Source organism: Gossypium raimondii, chromosome 11 (genome assembly GCF_025698545.1).
Source record: "Gossypium raimondii isolate GPD5lz chromosome 11, ASM2569854v1, whole genome shotgun sequence".
Classification (NCBI taxonomy): Eukaryota; Viridiplantae; Streptophyta; class Magnoliopsida; order Malvales; family Malvaceae; genus Gossypium; species Gossypium raimondii.
Window position 1 is genome coordinate 60,326,393 of NC_068575.1, and position 26,536 is coordinate 60,352,928.

The following is a 26,536-nucleotide window of genomic DNA, read 5'->3' on the forward strand; positions in this document are numbered from 1 at the left end:
TAAAATTAATGATGTTTATACGTACTAAGCGTTGGAGGTGCTAACAAATTACTTTTAACATTGAAGTATTTAGGTAACGCTGTTAAAATTTCAGTTAAAATTAAATTAATTGATCAAATTGATTTAATTCGGTTGGAGGTCGGTTAATGATTTTTTTATAAATTTAGTTATTGATTAATTCGGTTGTAAAATCGGGTAATTAATTGAATTAATTAAACTTAATATTTAATAATACAAATTATATCTAATTTTAGTTCAATTAATTTGGTTAATTTAGTCTAATAAACATTATCAATTTATTTATTTTTATATATTTTAAACTTATTTTAACAAAAAAACAAAAATATATAAATTTTAGTTACTTCGATTAAATGACCGAATTAATCGAAATATTTCGTTCAGTTAATTTTTTTAAAAATTCAGTTCGATTAACCGTTAAAGAATTAAAATTCGGTTAATTTAATTAATACTAATTTGATTCAATTAAGTGTTTGATCATCTCTAATTTTTAAGATTGTGATTGTTTATAGGTCAAGATCTTGATTGTTTGTATCAAATCAGATTGATCATTGGATCAAAATTGATTAAAGTATTAAGCTATATAAAAATATTAGATCAATTGATTCAAAAATTGATACGAAACTGCCCATATTGTACTTGTACGTCTTTATAAAATGACACTTTCAAAAAAAATATAAAATCGGCTCAATTATTGTGAAGAAAAGATCAAGTTTAATATATTCGATATAAGCGTCCAACATGCATATGTTCAATTTTTTCTTTCTTTAGAAGATTTTTGAAAATTCACATTCTCGTACCCACAGCATCCAAATACGTGTTGAGCAAGGACATTGGAGATCATACAACCTACTGAAGATGTCTGATCATACAATTTTATGGTTACTCTTTTTCTTTTTCTTTTTCAATTACATGTATTGATCAAAGAGCAAAGCCATGTTTAAAGCTCATTGAAAGAGCATATTTCAGATTTGCATGTGATTGAGGCCATGACTTATCTTCTCAAAGCTTTCCCTAGATTCAGGCCAAAGAACTGAGCAGCCAACATGATATTTATATATACCAAACCCTAAACCCGAATAGATGGGCCAACATACACACCCGAACGCATATATAGGTCGTCTGGTGTTTCTATCTCTGCAAGCCATGCATACTCCTCTTCCTTTCCGTTGCTTATCTGAGCTCCATTTCCTGCAGAATCAGTGGAATGGTTCTTTAACAACTTAATTATTTCTGACTGAGAAACGGAAACTTTTACCTTGAGGAAAGTCATTCCCTTGTAACATGTATGATGACATAAGTCATATGGTTTTCCTGTTGCACAACACCGGGCGAAAAATCGAAGCACAACAAGAATGATATATTAGGAATGGAAAGATTAACTTACCAAAGGCAGAATACGGATAGTCGACATAGTAAGTGCATTTTCGACCTAGATCTTCTCTGTAAGGAGGAGCAAGTACATCAAGCACGGCACAAGGGGTGACTGCCGTAAAACAATGCAGATTGCCCCCAGTTTTCGGGTACAAAATGGAGGTTCCGCATGGTGCAGTTAAAACTTTATCAGCCGCCAATCTTGCTAACCTTACTGGCAAAAAGAAATTCTGTCATAAGTTTCTGCACTAAAAAGAAACAGAATAATTCCATGTTGACATTAATCAGTCTGAAACAAACCAAGCATTATAATCTCAACTAACTTAAAAAAGACAAACTATTTATCCCAAGAAAGAGAAAGAATCCCGAGAAAAATAGGGCTAGGTTACAAGTAGAATATCGAGAACTAAAGCCCCCAGTTCTCCCGACTCATTTTTTTCATGAAGTACTTGTGTCCAACAAATTTGACATGGTTGCAGGAATATATGACTTTCCGAGGACCCTCCAAATACACGATAGAACTTAGAAAAACCAAACATTTTGGTTTTGGACGCATACCTGAACCCAACACTCATACAACACTCATACCTGAGTAACATAGGCCCAAAAGTTCCATTCTATAGTTCATAATTACATAGTGATAACAACAGGTAGTTGAATGTAATGGCAAGAATTCGGATTAAACTAGTAAAGCTAAACCCAGTGTAGCTTTATATCTCTTCTTTATTATATCATAACTGAGCTATCCAATTGATCAAATTTTTGTATGTTCCATTTCCACTCAGTTAATGAAAGCTGGCAGTCTATATGTGAGGTTTTGACAAAATAACCAAACTAAAATCAGCTTTCATTGCCAGCATGATGTAATAATAATTGTTATGTAAAGAAAGTACATTAAAACCAAACCTTGAGGGCAACCTGGCTCCTGGCTTTCCTTAATACAAGATGGTTCAACCCAGTCATAGGCCTTCACATGCATAGACCCGTAAAGAACTTTACTGAATACGGTCATCCCAGGATGGTCATGTAATGGAATAACCGAAGAAGTAGGAAAGCAGAAGATACACATCTGCATACAACATCATTTGTTCAAAACATTAGTAAAGTACAATGATAATAGAACCTTAGGAGTAATTTTTCGGCCAGATTTTAAATGAACTCTGGTTCACAGCAGCTCAAAAACCGATAATGATGGTGTGTGGTAATACCACCAAAAGAGGCCTATGAAAACTCGGAAAAGTGGGGTAAAAAACAATTTAAAAGTTTATATCTATGTAACTAAGGAGATGTAGACAAATGAACTACAACCTCGACATGGAACACAATAGAAGGATGAATATAAGACCTGAAATGGTAAACTTGATCGTCTGAGACTCTAAAGAGAGGGGCATGAAATCAAAAGTGGAATAAGATTTATATAGTAAGCCTCACCGTAAAACTATCACATTCATGAATGTCCAAATATGTTATCGGTTGAGCCCATCGAGTTACTCTATTTAGTCCAAAAAATCCATGCCCTCGATCATCATCTGGACTTTCCTCTTTAAGTCCAACATCAGCAGGGCCAAATGTGTCTGTAAAAAATGGCATATATAAGGTTGATGTTAATCAAAATTCCATTCATAAAAAGTTGCAATTCAATCCTCTCTACGTAAGAAGCACATTAAGGCAAGACAATACTCCTTTATTAAGCAGGAGAAACATGTTAAGAATGCCTAAGATCAATCTGGATAATTTTTCCAGAAGTTAATTCCATTAATAGCATAATTCAAAAATCATACATAAAACATTTTTTTCTCAATTACCCTGTCATTGCTTTGGGTTCAAATAAGAGAAAACCTAACTTTACAAATGTAAGCTCCATAGAAAGAGTGATAAAAGAACAACCCTATACTCTAGCATCTTTGTGCAAATTGTAAGCTATACAAAGTTGAACCAATTCTCTAAGCTAGTGAACCACGAATAAATGGTTTTACCATGAACCAATCCTTAATTTTCACAGGTTAAGAATCTCTTAACGGTTACATTTCAATATTCGAATTACAGGGTAAGGTTAAAGTAATGAAACATCGTTAATCGTTATCAACAACAAACATCAAAATCTGATTTAACAATCAATGCCTTAAAGCCATCATAACATAGTAAAATGAACCTCATCTAGCGGCACTAGTCCGAAATCTGAACAGATTATCTTTCCCTCTTGAAGACCATCTTATTCACTGTCACTAAACCACATAACCAAGTTCTAACAGGGAACATAAATTGAAAGAAAAAAGAACTAAAATATTTTCACAAGATAACTTGGTTTTATCTGAAACAAAACATTAGGCCACAATCTGTCCAAAACTTATAAAATTATAGTTGATTTAGCTAAAAAAAAAACTTAAATTTTTTATTGAAAAAATAATGTAAAGAACTTTACACCAGAAACCAAGCAATAATTTCATCAATTCACATAACCTTTTTTTCAAACTCAACAATAAGCCAGTTCAACCACAAATCAAATATTCGCAAAATTAAAAAAAAATTCTAAAACCCTAATCAACCCGAACTTTTACATAAATCACCACATTATACAAAACCCAAATGCAGAATCCATCAAACTTCGACATGCAAAAGCTTTTATGAAAATAAACCCCCAAAAAGAAAAGAAGAAAAGAAATAGGTAATAATGAAAAATACCCAGAAGAGAGCAGAGTTTGTGGATTGGTTGAGGAGAAGGAGAAGAAGACAAGCCTGAAGGAGTGAAAGTGGTTTTGCAGAGATCATAAAGAAGCTGCACTTTAGGAGCAGTGGTGTTGTTCATAGCCATATGTAGCTGTTGCTTTGGAATATACAGAGCGGAAAGTGCTTTCTTCTGGAGAAATACCATTGCCTTATCGGTTACTTTTTGGATCTCTGAGAACATTTTTGGTATATTTTGCATACTTTCTTCTTTTTTTCCCTTATTTTCACAAGAATCACTGCAAATTTGGTGTCTGATTATTTGAACTGGGTTGGACCGGATTATTAACTCCATCCTAAAATTTTGTTATAGGTTAAAATATGTTATAGGCTCCGTGTATTTTTCATATATTTAAAATTTAGTTTCTATATTTTTTTTACTTAATTTAATTCTTTTACTTTTCATATTTTAAAATTCAGGTCTAATTACTATTACTATTTTTAAATAAAAAGTTATTCACTTAGTAGCAATAAAATTAAAAACATAACTACTTCTAATGAATTTAAATTTAATAAAATAATCTTAACAATGTTTAAAGTTAGACTTGAATTTTGAAATTTAAAAATAAGATTAATTTTTATAAATAGAAGTAGAAAGACTAAATTCTAAATTTATAAAAAGTACAAGAGTTTATGAAAATTTAGCCTTTTATACTATATCTTAATTCGGTATTTAAATAATAATAAATTGTTTAAAAAATATGTTAATATTAATATTATTAAATTAAACCAAACGTATACCATTCCAAAGTTAAAGTTCCAATCATTCTAAACAAAAACAAAACATTTTCTATTAAAATTTTCCAACTTAATATGTTTTTTTTTCTTGTCAATTATATGGAATTTTAAATAAAATATTTAATTTTAATTTTTAAGTAAAGATTAAATTTTGAAATTTATCGACATACAAGTATTGACAGCATAATTTAACCGAAGGATATATATCCAAACCTGAAAAAATTAAATTGAAAAACCAATCCATTCTCCACCCCATATTTTATGATAAAAAAAAAGTTGCCCAGAACTTGAAAAGGAAAGCAGGTTAAAATATTGGTCAAAATTTGGTGTTAGCCCCTGTACATTTACAGAATTTGAAAATCAATCCTTAAACTTTTAAAGTGAAAAATTAAATCTACATTCTTTTTCAGTTTAGTAATTTACGTAAAAAATTGTCAACTTCGGTTTTGTTCTCGTCAATTTTATATTTAATTATTATAGAACATGGACAAATTGTACAAAACTTCTGGTATATTTATTTACATACATTACCATCCGTTTGACAAAATGCCAACAATTTTGCCATCAGCCATTCTTCTTGAGTTGAAGCTTGCCATTTGAGATGTTAGTTAAGGTTGCTGGCTCGGAAACTGAACCACCATTGCTGGGATCCTCAAATGCACGAACTGGGTCGGCAAATGATCGAGTGCTAGGCCACCTACACAAACAATGTTAAAACGGCATGCCGGTTTCATGATTCAGCACCAGACATTCCAAAAGGAATGAAATTGTTGGAAGAAAGTTTATCCTCTACCTGCTCGACAATATAGTCTCGCTATCTATCGTTGTTTTTTCATCGAAAATGTTGCCTGAAAGAATAATGCGGTATGGACAGGATCATGTGTAAAGTTCAAAGCAGAACAAAATAGGAGGCAACAATTTATACCTCCATAAAAATTCTTCTTCGAGAAATATTTTGCCATCAACCGATAAGTGTAATCAGTCTCGTATTTCTTGTACTTCTCGATATGTTCCGGATCATCAAGAACCCTAACCAAAATGAGAGAATATCAAAATAGAATCACTCTAAGAAAATATTCGTGATGTAGCATTTAACTCGCAATGAAACAAATATTAATCCGTAAGCAACACATCATACAAGTGTGTGTGTTGAACAAGGGTTTATATCCAACATCGATATGTTTCTCTGTTTTCTTAGAGGGTTCTTAGAATGTCATTATCTCCATATTTACATCTAAAAAAGTGTCAAACACTAGTACTTCAAAAAAGTAATGAACCATAGCAACATAGTCCACAACTGCAAATCAGGTCAGGATTTACACATCCAAAAGACCATGACTCAGCAATATCATCGACCTCGAATATAAATATACCAGCAATACATTGCTTAAACAAAAGATGCTCCTATAACACTACTAATCAGTACTACATACAAATGAAAACCTTGTTTAAGCAAAATAAGAACTCATAAACAGAAACAGCGATATGACTGATATTAGAACAATACGAACTAGCATTTCCCGGAAAAGAGAACAAATGTTTTCACTCTGGAAATTTAGCTCCAATTTCAAGAATTACTAGGTAATGGTGAACTAATCCGAGGTTCGTAAAGGACGCTGTTTTACCAGTTTGTTTGTCCCCAAGAATTATCAAACCAATAGAGGCAAGTGCAAGTCTTGTTTGAAGAAGTTCATAAACAAAAAGTGTCTCAAAACAATACTTGGGGTAGGAGATTCGATTAACCGAGATTCAGAAGCTGAAATTTCACACAGACAGTCAATAGGCTTAACCAAGGCATTTATAACACGACCCAAAGAAGCCACACTCACTGGTATCTAAGTAAACCAAAACACCACCTAGGAGGCTTTTCTTTTAGTGATCATAGCAATTAATTCTACAACTTTGTTTCTCAATAATTCACTATAATTAGTTTCATTTTTACTTTTTTTTTTTTCAAATGCTCCTAATATACAGGATGCTAATCACCAATTACAGCCAAAAAGAGGTTCAAACCTGCTGCTCTTTTTTTTCCTTCGAATGTCATTCACTTAAACTGGATATTACTGTTCCAGAATCCAGAACTGAGTTCAATCAAAATTACTATGAAGGAATTTGAGCTGAATTTCTGAAGTTCATCAATGAAAAAAAAAGGAAAGGTAACAAAAAAAAAACTTCAAATGAAACAAAAATGGTGAAAGAGAAGTACAGCGATCATAAAAAGGAAGTTAAAAACGGATAAGAAAAGGCATATGAAGAAAAACCCAGAAAAAAAAAGCTTCAATTTTAGAAAAAAGATAAGAAACTAACTCACGCAAAATGATCAGGTATTTGAGGCTTTCGTCCATCGACATGGAACGTTCCATTTTCGGTGGCGGTAGCATCAAGCTGAGCTTGAGAGTGAACAAGGGCAGTGGGAACGGTGGCGGAGGACTCAGAATGGCAGGCAGAGATGGAAGGAGGTGACGATGGCAGAGGTGGAGACGATGGTAGATTCGAGCTCGCCATATTTGCTTTCCGACAGAAATTTCAGGCCTCCAGCAACTAATATTAGGGAATGGGTAGTTGAAGTTTAAGATTTAGTTGCTAATTTTAAAAATTATAAAATATTGTTGATTTATTTAAAAGTTTTAATTTAAAGTTTTAAATTAGGCGAAATTTTTTTTTGTTTAAGTCATTCGTTACTTTTAAAAACAAATTCGTTAGCAAAAGGGATGAATTTATAAATGATATAGTCGATCAATACTTATCAATAAATAAATAAAAAAAGTATATTTTAGATAGAAGTCGGGTTAACAATCAGTGTTGAAAATCGAAAAAAAGTTACTTAGGTTTTAGTTCGTAGATTCATAACGTTCAAAGTTGTTTTATTGAAATAAAAGAGAATACGAATGAGAGTTTTCAATTGATGTAAGGAGCTTGAACAAAAAATGTCATACAAAAGTGGTTTTAACACACCAATGACTTAAATGAAAATTTTTAGATAGTTCAATAACTATTTTGTAAGTTTTGAAGTTAAATGACTAAAACTTAAATCTACTAATAATTTAGTGATTTTGGTTGTAGTTCACTTGTTTAATTTTGGAATTTATTGGTCTTATTTTGCTCTTAGTCATTGTAATATGTGTAACTTATAGCACTTTAATTTAATAAATTTTAATTCTTACACTTTTTAAATTTTGAAATTTTAATATTGAGCCAAATAGTATCCATTAAATTCGTTAAAATATATTATATTATGTCCAAAATTGTATGCAATAAACATATTATTACATATATAATATCATGTAAGTTAGTTCTTTTCACATATTACTTAAAAAAATTTACATCATTTTAGTAAATGGATTTAACGACTTAAAATTTTAAAAATCAAGAAAAGTATAAAAGACTAAAATGATCAAATTAAAATTAACGATTAAAATTTCAAATGAATTATTTAATCAAACTTAAAAATGAATTAAAATCTGTTTAACATTCAAATCCCAATCCAAACTTTTATTCTTCGACTACAAGTAACTCTCATTTAATAAAGAGAAAAAATATCACAAAGCAGTTTCAAAAAAATTACAAAGCAATGAAACCCAAACAATGGTTCATTCTAGAATACAACCATACAATCATCAAAATTATACATGGGATGTAATGATAAGATAAATTATGATAATTAAACACATTATATTTTTAAGAAATCAGACTTATATTTTAAAAATATTATTAATAAAAGAAATAACCACAAACTTTTAAAAGAATTGACTAAAGACAGTGAAAATATGAAAAATAACTTTTATTATACAAAAGAAAATAGCAACACTGATGTCATGCTCGCCGACCAAAGAGGTCATATAGCTCCAAGGACCCCAATAGCAAGCTTTGATTATTACCTCCCCGAATGACGAACAATGGACAAAGGGAAAAAGTAGACCCCAGACCTCAATCATCAGGGAAAGCCCAAGAAGCAAGACCCGTGCGAGGAAAAATAAAAGACAAGACTCCATCAAAATGTGAAAGGCTCCCATGAGAGTATTCCAAATAAAAGAAGTAATAAGCCGCATTCAACCCCAAAAGCTAACACCGCCCTAAGGAGGCTAAGGTTTCAAATTAGAGGGAAGACTATTTTGATAGATAAAACAAATTAGAGGGAAGACAATTAGGTTAAGGTTTCAATCGTGTCATCCTTTACTCCACCACAATATTATAGCAATAGAAAAATGTGTCTTGATAGAGAGACAGAAGGAATTGTACTTCAAATTATATCAAAATTGCAACTTCATAAATCCAAGCACTTGGAGTAAATGCTAAGCATTCGCCCCTTTATAGTAGTTTGATTTTATAATTAAAAGAATGAAAATTTAAAATGATCAAATCGTTGTATCAAAAACTTCAAATCTAAATAAATTTTGTGGTTTTTCAGGACAAATTAAGTTTGTTTGAGTACATAAAATCAAATAATTGTTATACATGAGTAACAATAATTGATATATAAATTATACTTCAATTTTCTAAATTTTAAATTAATAAACTATAATATACATATCATTAGTTAGCAAAATTTAAATAATATGTTCAAATTCAATGAAAGTAACAAGTAAAATATCATTTATTAAAATATTTTTCTGAAATGATATCTTAATTATTGAGCAACGAAAACTTATTTATTTTTATTTCAACAAAACTAAATTTCCTAATATTCAAAATAAAAACTGATATATATAAAACTAATTTAAGAAGAAAATCTACTTCACACTTTATGACCTTATTACTGTTATAGATAAAATGTTGTTATAAAATGTTACTATTAAATCTCTCTATATATAGCTCATTCACCCACCTAAATACCAATCCCTAATAAATTTATGACTGCAATTCCTATATAATTATTAATATTGCCAGTTTCATACCCAATACATTTTATTTCTGGGTGTACCATCGCTCTTTTGAGTATTTCCGATTCAAATACTCGTTAAATTCTAATATTAGATTATCATCCATAAAAATTCTTGAATACTTGATATCTAATTTTATAATTCAAATAGCATCTTATATCTGAATCTACTATCCAAAAATGAACTATAGATTTCATAGTTAACAAGCTGCTGACATGGTGATAAACTCTTATGAAGCATTAAATCTTTTGTGAGGCATCAAGTCAAAGCTATATTTCGGGAAATTATAATAAAAATTGAATATAAGTTTTATTTTAATAAGCTGACCGGGTCTTCGTTTAGTTGATATCTGCATTGTTGCCAATGCAGGAAGACATAAGTTTAAGCACACTAAAATGCATTTATTTTCCTACTTAAAAGTTGAAGAGAGATTATGAATAATTCTAAGCATTGTATTAAAAATTTTATCTTATTAAATGTTAAATGCAATGGCCTAATTTGAATTCTCTGGGTTTTTTTTTACTATTTGAACCAATTTTAGATTGGCTCAAATGGTTTCAGTTCTTTATATAAGACCTGACCAGTCAAAGCTTCAAATTCTCTATTCAACCGGTTCAATCCATTAGTCCGATATTTTCGGACCTGAAAAAATAGAAAAGAATCTACTTGCTTAGTGCTTACAGTTACAGGGACAACACAAAGTGAGGCAAATTGTCCACAATCCAAACGGAAAGAAGCGGATGACAGAAAGAGAGGACTTAACAGTTAACTATAAAAGCAAATACAGAAACTAGCCAACAAGACAAATTACCATATACATTTATAACATCTACATCTTCTTCAGTTCCGCTAGAAATTCGTGAAGATCATCCAACTTTGCGTTCGAAAGGCCTGCATTTCAAATGAGAAGAAAAAAAAACATGAAAATTACATCACACGGTGGAGCAGGGAATATACACATAGTAACTGTGCAGGTGTACAGAAACAGCAAAATTTGTACCCTTCTTGGGGTTCACGGTGAAGTAATCGGTAAGTGAATTGTGTATCCTCTCGGCTCGTTCATGTTCCATTTTTTCCGCCTGCCTGGTCTTTAGCTTCTTCATTTTGACACGGAGTTCAGTTGCAGTTTGCATCATTTCTGCAGGAAAGAAAGATTACAGGTAAATACCATGATGAATTAACTCAAAAACTAGTGCTTTAAAAAATCTGACCAGATAGCAATTACAAGTTCAATAATTATGAAAGGCTAACTTTTACGTGTACAACGTCAAAAAGGGAATTCCATTTTTGGTGCAAGCAAAGACTATCTTGCCAGCAGCCACGTGGTGGTAGGAGATGTAGAACCGATAATTCCAGCAATTAGGATTCAATCCTTAACAGTCCCAAATACCAGAAAGCACAATCTCATGGAGTTAATGCAGTACAAGGCAACTTAAATTACCTTGAAACATGTCCTGTACAGAGGTGTCTTCATATAACTGCAATGCCTCATTAATAAGTCCAGCACAATGCCCACTAGAAGCAGACTGTCTTTCCAATTCTTTGAGTTCACTGTTGAGTTTATCAGTCTCTGCCCCAACCTATGAAGAAGTTCTCTTTTAGACAGAGATTAAATGGGGGGGGGGGGGGGGGATTAAATAAATTCAGGCAAATAAACATTCCAGCAATATAAGTACATATAACCATTACAAATTCCTTTTACCAATGTTAATTTATTCCTTAACGAGTCCAACTCCGCATCCACATCTGGATCAGCTAAAGCATCTTGAATCGTTGAAGAACTAGCAAGTAACTCATCCTAGAAAGGAAAATAAATGAAAGTTCACAATTATAACTAAAATAAAGAAATAAATTTAACAAGATAAAAAAAACTAAAGCAAATTTTGAACAAAGCTACACATGCATTTATGTAGTGTTTTCCATATATTTTCTTTTTCTAGACTTCTACATTTTGTTAACAAGCAATTTCTTTGGCATCCTTTGCGTCTGGAGAACAATAATATCAATTACTATTACTAGATCTTCATGATATGCATTTTTATCTTTGTCCCAAATTCCCAACTATAACAAATGGTTGTTGTTTAGTAGTGCCTCTTACCAATCCCAATAAAGGCCAAATTATTGAGATTTCAATTTTCTACCATTACCTTGGCTCGATTATCCCTAATTTCTAATGCTATGTTTGGAAATATGAATTTGAGAATTTGGATTTAGATTTCATTTCCTACATTAATTGTGAGAATAAATGCATCATTATGCATAAAATAATTAAAATTATGATTATGTATTTAAAGATATAAAAACATGAATATCAAAATAAGAAAGATCCATAGGAATTTCAAATTCATCACTTATACGGGCATCCCACAAATCCATAAATTTCAAAAACAGTCATGAATGTTAAACTTACAAGTTTTTTTATCACACAATTTACACCATATTGAAATTCAAATCCATCTTCTGAAACTCAGATTCCTAAGTACAACCTAAGTGAACAATTCACAGCTATCAATTATTTTATGCCTTCCATGTTATATCATGACAGACAGCTCCAGTCCATATCTCTTTTGTCAATTGTTTAGTCCCAATTTTGTCTAGCATTCAGTACCTTTTACATATAAACTCAACATGCAACAATAAAATCCACTTCTCAACATGTAAGCATTTGCAACACAAGTAACACTGAACAGATATACGCACCAAGAAATTAATGATTCCTCAAAATCATAGCAAAAACATACATTTTTGGGCAAAGAAAAACCTTCAGGAACCGTAAAACAATGGCGAAGACAGTACTTCTCCCACATAGCAAGCCGCTTATCCAAACTTGATTGAATCATATTGCGAATATAATTAACTCCCTAAAAAGAAACAAAGAGTCGAAAAGCTTAACGTGCAATTAGGAATATCACAAAATTGTTTCTTCTGCTGCATTTTCTAGTCCTCAACTATATTTTTTCAAATCAATAATGTTAAACTCTATTGATATGTTTGGAAAACATGAGCTTGACAATTTGAACTTAGATGTCATTTGTTATGTTAACTTTGAGAATGAAAATACATAAATTAGTTCATATTCATTATAATTATATATTTGAAAGATGAGTATGAATTTCAAATTCACCAATATATAAGCATCAAAAAATCCATGAATTTAAAAATAATCATAAATGCTACATCTAATGTGTTTAATTACCTAATAACTACTGTGATTAAAATCCAAATCCACCTTTTGAAATATAAATTCCAAATGCAACCTTTTTAACTTATTTTCATTCAAGAATTTGGGGAAAAGATGAACACGTGCTTGAATTCAATAAATAGTAATCAACATGAGATGCATGATTGACGAAATTAAATCATCTGAATTTTTAATTTTAGGCAAATTAATTTTCACAGCAACTATAATTAGCAAAATTTTGAAAAATATAAATCATTTTCAGCTCTAACAAATCGACATTTCTAAACTCAGAGTAATAACACTTTATTTTTACAAAATGAAAGAGAAATTCCAGGTTACCTTGGTTAGTTCTTGGGAGCAGTCGGTAACTTCGACTTTCAAAAGTTTGGAAGCTTCTCTGCACGTTTTCAACAAAATTTTACTAACCTTTCTTGAGTGAACTCGCAGAAAAAAAATTTAAAAAGATCAATAGAAACTGAGAATGGGGGAGAGAGAGATACTGGAGATAGAAATCGAAGGCATCGTTGAGGAGATCATCCACTGTGTTCAAGGTTTCATTGATGAAAAGTTGGGGATTTAGGTTCAGAGTATCGAAAATTGCTTCACTTTCGCTGCCTTCCATTTTTACAATCTCTTCGATTTTTCTTTTCGTTTTTAGGGTTCTTACTCCCTTATTTCTTTTTAATTATAGAGTTCAAAATATTTCTCACTCCAGATTTTCCCGCCAAAACTATTGTGGTGGGTACTAATATTATATTTTAGAGTAAGCTCTAGTTAATCACCTAATTTTTACGGCTTTTTATTTTAGGGATCGAAATGTTAAATTTTTAATGATGGTTAATTCTACAAGTCATATTACATTTTTTGGTCACTTAATTTATAAGTTATTTTATTTTGGTCATAAAAAATATTTTTAAATATAAATTAAGGTAAAAAATATTAACGATTAAAATAAAAAGTGATAGAAATTAAATGCATTAAAAATTATTAATTTGTTCTTATTCACTCTTTGCCAAGAGATATTTGAATTGATTTCGTTAAGATTATTTGAAAACATAAAATAAAATTATAAAATTTTTAATGATATTAAATTAATTATTTTAATATTATAGTAACAAATCGGTTAACATTTTAGGGATAAAACAATAATTATAAAAAAATATTTTTCAGAATGACCAAAATGAAAGTGATTTAGAAGTTAGGAGATCAAAATAAAAGTGTAAACATGATATTACATGTATAGCTTATCACCTTTAGAGATTTAACGTTTGGGTCATTAAAATGAAAGCACTTTAAAAGTTGGATGAAGAAATTGCAAAAACTCCATTTTCGGCGGCTAAAATAAATGACCAATTAAGTTATTAACATGTTTTATTTGTTTTTGGTTTTTTTTTTTCATTAAGATATTACATCATATATATTACAATATCACAACCTATTTTGTTTGACATATGAATTATTCATATTTTAAAATTTTGAGAATGATTATCGACAATAAATATTTTAAGCATCTATTTTTATTTTATTTTTGTCTAAGAAGTTTTGATAAATTCTTCATTTTCTTTTTTCTTGAATAAAAATTATTATGTCATTTATCTTCAATAAAAATTTAATTTAAAAATAGAGGATCTTTTTAACTTACAAATATATTAATAAAATAAAAAGATGCATACTTTTAAATATATTTTAAGGAATTAAAAAAAGAAACCACATTGTACGCCTCCTAACTTCCTTTAACTATAGCAACTATCATATTTGTTGTTCTTGGCACAAAACGAAGCTTAACATACCAATCTTTCACCATCCAATTACAGATCTCCAACCCAACCCAAGAGCTTCCCCGTCTCTCATTCCCAAGTATTAAATCCACTGTCGTTTTACTATCACTCTCAGTAACCAAACGACACACCCCTTGCTCCCATGCCAATTGGAGTCCATCCATAATCACGTGTAATTCAGCTTCTAACACTGAGTTAACTCCCAAATTTCGACCATACCCAAACATCCAATTTTTCTTATGATTCCTCACTAAACCCACGACAATGGTGATTTCAGATCTTATGTCAACTCCACAATCCGTATTAAGCTTTAACCACCCCAATGGTGGAAACTCCCACATTGAAACTGCCGAATCACACGAATCAGAACACAATCACATAACCACCCTTCCCCATGATAGACTCATTGTAACCATTACATTGGTACTTAGATTTTGCTCATTAAAAATAATCATATTTCTACCTTTCCACTGTCTGCACGGGATATTAGCAAAAATTATCTCCCAATGGATTCCTTTCACCAAATATTTCTTCTCATTCAAGACATTATGCAACAACCAGTCCTCAATTTTCATAGCAAAGAAGTCATTATGGAGATTAATAAGAACTAACCTCTTCTATACTGTTTGAGCCACCAAACACGTTCTCAAGATTAATATTTTCCACCACGTGACCACAAATAAAACACGACCCATCGTCTGTTAGGCCTCTCCTGCATCTTTCAACACTTGTTAACAACCAGCCATGCACATTCATAGGAATTGTCGAATTCTTTGCGGGACCTTAACTTTCCAAATTATTTTCCATTCAACATTCACATCATTCCACGACTCTTATTTCAAAGTTTTGTATCCCCTGGCCACTGTGTACGTCCTCGATGCGGCAGCCTTCCATACGCAACTATCATTTTCTTCATCAACTAGCTGCAATCTTGATTCTGCTGGCAAGTGAATGATCTCATGCAACAATGCACCAATAAAAGAAGAGCAATTCCAATCCCCATCTAATGATTCCGTCGCAAATATTTAACACTCTAAGTATATGTACTGATAAACATTTTCATTCAAAATATCATTATTAAAAATAATAGAAATTGAAATTAATTATAAATTAAACAAAAATAGTGCGTGATGCGAATAACACTTGTATTTAAAAAATCGATGAAATATTGCAATTCTTATCGATTTGTTTTTTATTTATTTAACTTATTGGTTTTTATTTATTTTTCAATTATTCTTAATCGCGTTACGTCACTCATTAATAAAATCGATATATTTATAACAGCTAAAAGTACACAATATGGCAGTAATAAGCTACTGGTGGAACATAATCGGAGACGGAGAAGGTTTTGGGTTTCGAAATTTTAAAAATTCCCTTATTTTCTTTTCTGAAATTTTCCTAGAATTTCTTATTGTTTTTAGAGGGAAATATTATTAATTCTTTTACTATTTTTTAATATTAATCTCATTACAGGTTCTTATCAAATATGCTTTTTTTCATATAATATCTAAAATTACTCATAATTCCTCGCAACCCTTAAATAGGAGGAAAATGCGCTTTAATGCACTCCTCTTACACTGATAATAATATCACTGTTAACCCAACTAGAACTTAATTGACATATTTTTACTATTTTAAAAGTTAAATTCTTTCGAAATAATTTGATGTCACCTTCTACCGTTAATTTATACTGCATTCGAAATTTAAATCCTACGTGCTATATTTAAATAAGTATCTTAAAACCAAATTTTATCAAAAACCGACCACCTTATCTAAAAATAATTTACTAAAAACCTGTCCATCAAAGTGGCCAATATTTTTGAAATCATTATTATAGGATCAAATTGAATCAAAACACGAGGAATGAGAAGTAATTTGTCAACTCTACCGTGATTTCAATTTGAGATGATAAAATTCAAACTTTTTTTTTATTTGAAAGGTGGGTGTGGGACGAATGGATTTTGAACAATTATGATCATTACTTGTCTTTTATTGACCCACTATATTATATAAAATTATCATTTTATTATTGTATATATAAGCTATTAAAAGAGAAAATTTTAGTAACATAATATATATAAAAATTATGTATTTTATGTCTAAATATTTTCTGAACAATTATGTTTAAATATTTATTTGATTTTAAAATATTAAAATTTAAAATAAATAGTAAAATCAAATTGAAACAAAGTAAAATAGAGCGAACATTTCGATATTTATAGAAATACTAATAATTTTCAGAATCAAATATTTATAATAGAGCGAGCCAAGTAACAAAACATAACATGCCAATTACAAATCGATAATAAATTTAATAATATTTACTCTCATTTCTCTACATAATAATAACAATAATAATAATAGATGGCAAGACATGGGAATCTGATTTTGACAGTAAAAGAATGAGACACCTGTCCTAGAATGAGTGGGGCCACGTCTCACAGGTTAAAACCAGCCAAAACAACGGGGCCACGCGAGTACATCATGTGAAATGACACGTCAGCAAAAGGAAGCCACTGTTTTGGTTAAATTAAAGGTTTAATGACAAATTTGACTTACACATATTCTTAAAATGGTCCTAACTGTATTTTTGACCTTTTTTTTTTTTTACTATCAACCTTTGTTCCTTTTTTCAAGTTACATTTTTTTAACAGATTTGATGAAAGTACCATTAAAAAAATTTAGCGGGATGATGTGGAATTTCAAACGTGAAATATTTTTAATGAGATAGAATTTATTATTTAGATAACCCAATAAGATAATTATATGTGAAAAATAATAATATAAATAAATAATACATTAAATTAAAAATAACGTTTAATTTAAAGAAAACAAACGTAATTATCTAAAAATTAACTTAGTATAAAAACTTCACAAGAAACAAACGTGTGAAAGATTGAAAACTTTTGAAAGAACAAAAAATTAAAACCTTGAATTTATTCATTAAATCATTAGAAAAACGGATTGAAAAAAATGTTGATAGGCTCAAAAATACAATTAGAGTCATTTTGACAAAACATGCAAATGTTAGTGACCAAATTTATCATTAAGTCAATTTAAGATTAAATTACAAGCAACATTTTTAGTGATATTTCATAAATGGATTTAAGATTAAATTTCAAAACAACTTTCAAGCGAGTCTAATCATCCTCAATAACCCCTTTCAATGATAAAAGAAAAAATATTTTAATTAATTATAAAATATTAAAAAGTTATTTTAAATAATAATTTAATTAATCCAGACCGATTTAAAATCTAAAAATAAAAATAAAAATAAAAAAATCTAAGAGTAATTCAAGTCTAACCGACATATGAATATTTCTGATTGCGACCTGCTAGCCTAGCATTGTTATTTATGGCGACAATTTTCTTTTTTAATGTCAAAAGTTGTGTTTTCTTTCAAACACAATTTAAACGAGTAAAAATTTGTAATTTTACCAGTTGAAATAATGATTTAGCAATCCTAATAAAAATATAATTTTTAGATAAGTCCACGTGCACTGCATTAGGCTATAATGGACTTCCATAAGAATTTTTCAAAAATTATGGGCTCCAGAGTCCAGATGCAACATCTATTATTGTTGTTGCCCTGCTGATCGATTTTTTTTTTCAAATCTATTTTTATATTGTATTTTTAAAATATTCTTACTAATTAAAATACAATATATATATATATATATTATAAATAAAGGAGATACGTTCAAAAGGAACTTGTTACAGTGTGCCTGTTAAAGGCCTATAGCATTTGACACTTGGTGTAAATCAGATGGTCCCTGACTCGTCAAGCATAATCAGGTATAACTTCAAACATTAACAATTTATTAAGCTCACTATTGGCAGCCTTAGCCATACAACCTGCCAGCCTATTATGGTCACGTGAAATATGTCGAAATTTGAGTTGTCAATTCTTTCTACATAAATCATATATCAATCGCAGCTTTGAAATGTTACTATTAGTCGCATAGCCATTTCCTATTAAAGCATTATCGCTTTCAATCACCACTTTACAAAAGCCTTTTTGCCAAGCAATGAGAAGTCCTTCATAAATCGCTTGTGCTTCTATTTGAAAATTTTCAGATGCACCGACTCTCATGGCAAAACCAAACATCCAGCCTCCGTTCAAGTCCCGAACCGCTCCTCCAACCACAATAGTGTGGTGTTTTACTGATAGTGTATCGTCCGTATTAAGCTTTTCCCATCTGTTCTCAAGTGGATACCATTTCTCTCGAAGAATAATGTTGTTGAGACTTCATGTCCAACCTCTGTATGTCAAAATGAGATTAGTACTATTACTACTTGTCTGTTGAAAAATAAAGTCATTTCGACTATTCCAGAACAGCCATGTAACGTCCCCAACCCGCATCCCTCGCCGGAACCGAGTTACAAAGCATCGCCGGAGTTTACAGATCAAACAGACTAAAATTTCAAACATTTCATATCATCAAAACAAGTCATCAAAGCATCATTTTAATCCAATTTATAAACATACCAAATCCAAGTCAATTTGCCTAATTCATGAGCACTTAAACATAGAATTAAATTCACATGCACCTATCTAGATTTAGTTCAATTTATCATGCCATAATATGGCTTAAAAAACAAACACATATTTATATGTATAAAACCAACAAAAATTAAAGTTATAACCTCATTTACAATCAAACCATAAAATAACTATTATATAGACACCTTAGGTACATGCTGACACAAAGGATAAACGTCACCACATTTGAGTTCGGGATCGTTGTTCGATGCTGAATCGGCGATCAAAAGTTAAGTACATAACCTGCGCATCGAAAACAAAACCGTACACTGAGTATAAACTCAGTGGTATTTCTATAATATGAATATTTAAATATAAGAAATTACAAATATACAATTGAAGTATAAACACATATTAATATTTAATTATTACAACAATCATATCATATTTCATTTGTTTCACAAAATATCTCAATTCTCATACTAGCTATATAAATATATTTTCAAAATTTATTTCACATTTCATTATACAATTGCAATATCCATTCCATAGTCATTTCATGAGTATATAACTCATATATTCCATATATTTACAACATATTTCACATTCTATTTTCAATTCACTATTTCACTTTCATTTCTCATACCATACCAGTTCAATATCAATTATAAAACTTTATAATTCATTTACCCCTATTAACACAACTCGGACGGATACAAGGATCAAACCAAAACACACTAATTTGGCACTCAGTGCCTCATCGGATAATTCGAAGTAATAAATTGACACCCAGTGTCTCATCGATTAAATCGAAGTAATTTGGCACCTAGTGCCTCATCGAATTAATCTGAAGTAGTAAATTGACACCCAGTGTCTCATCGACTCGAAGTCAAAGAAATCCCTGAACTCTTCAAATCCTATGGCATGCCATCTATATCCAACTCAACCCGATACAATTAATAGGGTTTAAATTCACTTTTCAAATACAACCAATGTTCATTTCAATTTAAATAATCAATATATTCAATATATATATATATATCAATTCAATCAATATCAATTCAATAAATTCATCACATACTAAATCAATCAATTTCAATTGCAAAACACAATAATTCTCACCTCAATACTTACCATATACATTAAATTGAATTATAACAATTAACAACTAAATTCAGATTATAGAAATACAAACTAGAAATTCAGAGCTATTCCTCATCGACTTTATCTTTCCTCTTTTTAGTCGAGGATTCCGATACGACATTAGCTACGGAATTAAAAAAATTAAAATTCATCGATACAATACAATACAATTCAATTTCATATTGCATATTTTTTACTCAACATTTGTCTAAATTCCAATATAGTCCTTAAACCTAGACTAATTTTATTTCTTCACAATCAATTTTATATTTTCATTAAATTTTCACTTTAAACTATATTTAACTCTCTAATTTCACTTAAATCCCTAAATTTCAAATTTTTCACAATTTAGTCCCTATTACTCAAAATTTACAGTTTATTCTATAATTCAATCCTTTTCACTTCTAACTTGAAAATATACCAATTTAATCCCTAATACTAAAATTATTCAACATTAACAACATTTAAAAACTCAATAGTTTCTAAAATTTTGACATGGGTCGGGTAGTATTTAATATCAGGATTCCAAAAACATAAAAATTAAAAGAAAAAGAGACTAAATTGACTAACCAATTGAACTATGAACAATTGAAGCCTCCAAGGTCGTGGCTGTCTCCTTCCTTTCTTTCCTTTTTCTTTTCTTTCTTTCTGTTTCGTTCCTATCTTTCTTTCTTTTTATTTATTCTTTATTTGTTTTATTATACATTATTATATTATTATTTTGTTTTATTATAATAATATATATACATATATACACTTAAATACTTAAGTAAATATATTATAATGATTTCACAAAAAATGTACCTTATGCCGCCTCATAAACAAACAATAGCATAATTACTTGTTTAGTCTTTTTAGTTTTTCTTTAATCTATAATTCAATTTTCACCCTATATGTAATTTAGTCCTTGTACCTAATTTACTTTTAATTCAAGTAAGTTCACTTAACCAAAACCTAATTAACTACACAACTAGCTTAAAAATATTTACGAGTCCAATTTACGGAATAGAGTCTCGAGAATGCACTTTTTTAATTTGGTCATTTTAATTAATTAACAATCAAACGTTAAAATTTCTTAAAAAACTTTAATACCAACTTAATGACACTCCGTAAATATTTATAAAAATATTTACGGCTCAGTTTATAAAAACAAGGTCCCGATACCTTATTTTCTAAAACTACTCGAATTTAATAAATCGCTTATATAACTTAAATTATCAAATTAAATACCTTTTTAAAAATCACATTTGACTTGTAAATATTAAATAATAATATTTACGAACTTACTCATAGGATTTGGTAGCCCCGAAACCATTATTTTCGACACCGCTGAAAAATGGGCTATTACAAGCCAACATGAAATAGTGACACATCATTTATTCATGATATTCCATTCCAGCCAAAGTTCTAACGGGTAGCTAAAGAAAAGGGTCCAAGCGTAACTTGGTATCACAACCCTCCAAACTATTGTAGCCAACTTACAGTCTCTCACAACATGAATTGTTGTTTCGACATTCTCCCCACATATAACACAATGAGCATCATCAACCATACCACGCTTCAATCTCTCCCTATTCGTAAGTAGCCGATTCTTTTAAAACAACCACTAGAATAGTCTTACTCTTTGCGGCGCATTGACTTTACAAGCCATCGAGCCATCAACAGGCGTAGACATGTTTCTTTTTCCAACAAATTGCTTGTATGTTTTAGAGGAAGAGAAAAGACCAGCAAATGACCATTGCCATATAATCCTGTCTTAGCCTACATCTTGCGAAGGCGGTAGCACCGCTACAATACAACCAAGAACTGGTCGAGGAAGAAGCGTCTCTAATTGCTGCCAATTCCAACTCTCATCAAATATGATCAAATCACAAACTCTGAGTGTTTCGTCAATACATCCTCTATTGATGTGGTGCGTTTGAAGTGGCCCAACATCCTTCACCCAAGGATCATTCCAAAAGTTTTCCGCCCATCACCAATAGACCACGTGATACCATTGATGACTTCAAGCCACAGAATAATGAGAGATCGCCAAACATATGAACAATTGCTATGAGCAAACATCATTGGAGTAACTCCCTGCACATTATATTTATTCCGTAGAATCTGAATTCAAATATCTTCTGTATTAGCAACAATGTTAAAGCCTAATTAATGGAGGAAAATTTTATTTCAGTCTTTTAGACTTCGAATACCCAATCATACTTTCTCAATGGGCTGACAATAATTATATTTTATGATAAAAAATCATAAAAACAATATAATTCAAAACCCTTGGCCCTCTTGATTTGAAAATTGCCTTTCAACTTTTTTTTTTTTACCTCTCAAACAATTTTAATTAAATTTTGGCTACCATCACAAAATATCTAGCTTCATCCTCATTTAACTCAAATTGGATAATTATAATTTTTAACTTGAGAATAAAAAATCAAATAAATTTAAGTACCTATCAATTTGAAACCAAACTGAACATAATAAACTTAAACCAAAAAATATATCATTTAAAAATAACACATACATAAATGAATAAATTAAAAAATACATTTATTTATCAATAATTATTAATCTTGTTATACCCCATTCGTATCAAGACACATGACAGGTCAAGAGGACACCTAAATAGTAAGCCAGTGGTCAATAAGTCAGGAGGTCGTCCACAAACTTCCCTTCCAAGGTGACTATTCGAGTTCTTAAGCCTTAATTGAGAACATGACGTTGCTGGTCATCAATTACCACGTGGATTCAACTGCTTCATACAATTGAGTCAAAATAAATGTCAGGATCTACCCCATCATGGATATCCTTATCCCATGAAGACATCTACCCCATGTGTTCCGCAATGATAGTTTAATAGCAAGTTCAACACGTTAACACTATTTTACACGAGACCCTCGCCTATAAATACCCTTAAGAATGATGAAGAAAAAATCGTCTTTCTAAGATACTAAGCCTACATTCTGCGAACCTACCTTTAACTCTCAATCTTTATACTTTCCTCATATTCACTTTTTATAACCTCCATTTATCTGTTCCGACCGAGTGAACTGACTTCCATAATTACTATCACTCCCTTCTCTACATCTCTCTATTATATCACTGTAACAACAAAGTAAAAATTTTAATCATCTTGTATACTTTATAAATTTATTTTTTCATAGAAAATCATAATCATCTTCCGAAATCTGAACTCTCATCTTAAAGAAATTATAATAATAATATAGAGAAATGATGAAAAAATTAAAAAAGAAAAAAGAAAAGGAAAAGACCCATAAACGACAGGTGAGTAGGGAAAGGATAGCACATGCCCCCACTAAGTGGGTATTTTATTTTATATTTTTCTTTAGGGAGGGACGTTTAGAAGTTGAAAGGCTAAAAATAGAGGGGTCTAGCTATTCCTCTCTCCCACCACCCCACGTGACACCGTCACAGAAAGATGAAAGCGAGGGAGTGAGTGACGCACACCACTTTCTCTCCACGTACCCCCTTCTTCCCCTCACTCTATAATCCACCATTCTTCCGACCCCCACCCCATGCTCCTCTTTTGCCTTTCTTTTCCCTTTTAAAATTTACAAATAAATATAATAATAGATATTGTATTTATATTTTATTCTTGTATTTTTTCTATATAAATTTAAAATTATTACCTATTTTTATTCTATTTTAGTTTTTTATTGATCCATTTAACAATAAAAGGCTAATTTAATCAGATTTCTGTAATAGAATGACCTCTCAACTGCATTTTCTTTTTTGTCCTACTATAATAAACCCTCTATTATTTTTACCTTTTAAATTTTTATAAATCAACCATAATTTACTCGTAATGGAATTTAAATCAATAATATAATGCGTATAACTTTTAAAATTTTACCCTTATAACCAACACATTATTCAGTTTTTATCTAAATTTTTAGTAATTATATTATGATTATCCATAAATGGAGTTATATTTAATTTTATATTATGTTCGTATCTTCAAACATTTTGGTAAAATTCCATGAGGAGAGTTCGCTGGCCAAAACAAAGATGTTTAACGAGTTCCTTTTATAGAATGAAGAGTAAAACTAAATTCATCCACCATAAAAGGTGGAATTCTCCTACATTTAATTTTGAAATAAATACTTAAAATATTTAAAAAATTAATAATGGTTTTTCTTCAAACCTAAAATAAAAATAATAAATTAATACAAATTTGAAAAAGAATTCAAACAATAAACACTTTTAATATTAACTATATTATCATTTTAATCCGTGATTGAATTGATGTTTTAAATTAATCAAGCATCAACTCTGTTGAAAAATTACCATAAGTTTAAAATTTTAAAACAAAATTCAAATATTAAAAGAATAAAAATGTGTAACAAATATATTCATAAAATTGATATAAAATCAAAACTAAATTTAGCTGACATAATAAAATTTGTATATTAAAGTTTAAATTTTATTGTATATAAGTTTTAAAATTTTATATAAAAAATATTTATTAATTTATAAAATAATTAATTATTTATAATTTCTTAATTGAATCGAAAATCATAAACTCTTACATAATAATATCTTTTTATCCACTATTGTCTTCCATGGTAGGCATTCAAAAAAAAAATTCATTTGATGAAAACAAAAAATCTTACTGTTACTAACGGACCAGAACGTCTCCTAACCATTAAACCATCGACGCAAAAATCTAACCGCAACTTGACGGCGTGGAAGCACGAATAGAGAAAAAAAAGTGAAAGAGAGAGGTGGGGACCCCACCGCACGCGAGGTAGGCAGATGAACGGCAGGGGATGGGCGCACGTGAGTAATTGCCGCTCACCCCCCGCCTCACGTGCTACACGTACGACACTTATTATCATTGATAAATTTGCCAATTTATAATTTTTCACAAATTTTACTCCAAAACGCATCGTATATAATTATAATTAAATCATATTATCCAATACAGTACACACCGAATTGTAGCGTAGGGAGTAGGGACCCTCTCTCTTTATTGTCTCGTTGAAGTAAAATTTTGTCAAGTGTTCTGTCATGTCACTGTAATAATACATGTAAATGTCATTAAATTATGTATCATTTTATTTTGTGAACAAAAATAATATAATTTTTATATTATGGAGGTTGATTTTACTGATTGTTTTTTAATAATGTTACATTTAAGATTCCTGGTTCTTCTTTTAAATAATTTATTTTAAATTTTAATAATTATAGTTTAACTTTGGTTGTGGTAAAGTAGATTTAATGAAATATTGCAATTTGTGATTTAATAATAGCGATAATAAATTGTTTGATTTGGATTATTTTAGCTTTAAATACAAAAATTCATGCACCATAAGCAATGGTAGACGCAATTAATAGTTGGGCCCTTTTTTTTGTCGTATTAAAAGAAAAACGAGAAAGTAATTTTAAACATGGCTCAGAGAGAGTACATTTTCTTTTATTACAAGTACAGTTATAATTATAAATTTAATAATTAATAATTATAATATAAAATTAAATTGATAACGCAAATATTCATAATAAATATGGAAGCCCCATGATAAAATGAAATATTCGTTAATAATGAAACTCGAGGTTAAAATTTTATCAACTATTTTTCGAAGAAAGTGTTACAGAGAGTAATTATTATAGGAAGGTCGATTATATCTTTTTTCATCTATACAATAATGGGAGGGAAGAAATGATGGATCATATAATTTCAACCGATGTCTTTTAAGCGTTAGATGAGAGTTTTAACCATTACTTCTAATAAGTATATAAATTTTGATATTTTCATAATTTAAATTACACATCTTAACTTTTATATTTTATCACAACCATATTATTTTTATAATATTTAGCGTTAACATTTGATACATGAGTATTAAACATAATTAATTAATAATTATAATGTGTTCTATTATTTTATATATTTTATATTTATTATATTTTTCAATTACATGTTACCTTGTGAAATTTTAAATTAAATTATAATTTTGAAATTTTTAATAGGTATAATATTTATTTTCCTCAAACTAAAAAAATCATTTTAGTTTTTTTGGCTTTTATTTAGCCTTTGAACATTTGGTTATTGTCAAATTGTCCAAAATTGGATAGAAAAGTTAAAGATTGATGATGTGGATGATTGATGTTGATATGGCATCCACATGTATGTCATATAAGTAATTAATTAAAATTTTAATTTTAAAAATATTAAAAATTCAATAATTATAAAGATTACAAT

At 29.8% G+C, this 26,536-nt stretch overlaps 3 protein-coding genes and 1 long non-coding RNA gene across 6 annotated transcripts; all 4 read right to left on the reverse strand.

Moving 5' to 3' along the window:
• Positions 1–838: 838 nt before the first annotated feature.
• Positions 839–4,424, reverse strand: LOC105802091 (plant cysteine oxidase 3). Of its 3 annotated transcripts, XM_012633538.2 has the most exons (6): positions 4,075–4,424; positions 2,824–2,966; positions 2,299–2,461; positions 1,406–1,606; positions 1,277–1,294; positions 839–1,209 (listed from the first exon to the last, which is right to left on the reverse strand). In XM_012633538.2, exons 1-6 carry the CDS (start codon positions 4,409–4,411, stop codon positions 1,088–1,090), a joined length of 984 nt encoding a protein of 327 aa, XP_012488992.2. In that variant the 5' UTR covers positions 4,412–4,424; the 3' UTR covers positions 839–1,087. The 3 variants fall into 3 exon arrangements, with proteins under 3 accessions (XP_012488992.2, XP_012488993.2, XP_012488994.2); XM_012633539.2 differs by lacking the exon at positions 1,277–1,294 and having other exon boundaries at positions 4,075–4,421; XM_012633540.2 differs by having other exon boundaries at positions 1,078–1,209; positions 1,277–1,606; positions 4,075–4,423.
• An 874-nt stretch (positions 4,425–5,298) lies between these two features.
• LOC105802090 (uncharacterized) lies at positions 5,299–7,431 on the reverse strand. Its single transcript, XM_012633537.2, has 4 exons — positions 7,166–7,431; positions 5,780–5,883; positions 5,648–5,702; positions 5,299–5,551 (listed from the first exon to the last, which is right to left on the reverse strand). Exons 1-4 carry the CDS (start codon positions 7,357–7,359, stop codon positions 5,419–5,421), a joined length of 486 nt encoding a protein of 161 aa, XP_012488991.1. The 5' UTR covers positions 7,360–7,431; the 3' UTR covers positions 5,299–5,418.
• Positions 7,432–10,331: 2,900 nt separating this feature from the next.
• Positions 10,332–13,584, reverse strand: LOC105802088 (protein MIS12 homolog). Its single transcript, XM_012633535.2, has 7 exons — positions 13,416–13,584; positions 13,255–13,312; positions 12,476–12,595; positions 11,437–11,532; positions 11,176–11,314; positions 10,735–10,872; positions 10,332–10,625 (listed from the first exon to the last, which is right to left on the reverse strand). The coding sequence occupies exons 1-7, from the start codon at positions 13,535–13,537 to the stop codon at positions 10,564–10,566; spliced, it is 735 nt and encodes a 244-aa protein (XP_012488989.1). The 5' UTR covers positions 13,538–13,584; the 3' UTR covers positions 10,332–10,563.
• Positions 13,585–19,169: 5,585 nt separating this feature from the next.
• On the reverse strand, positions 19,170–20,946 carry LOC128034847 (uncharacterized). Its single transcript, XR_008190891.1, has 2 exons — positions 20,890–20,946; positions 19,170–19,479 (listed from the first exon to the last, which is right to left on the reverse strand). It is a non-coding gene; the product is annotated as an uncharacterized LOC128034847 (long non-coding RNA).
• Positions 20,947–26,536: the final 5,590 nt, after the last annotated feature.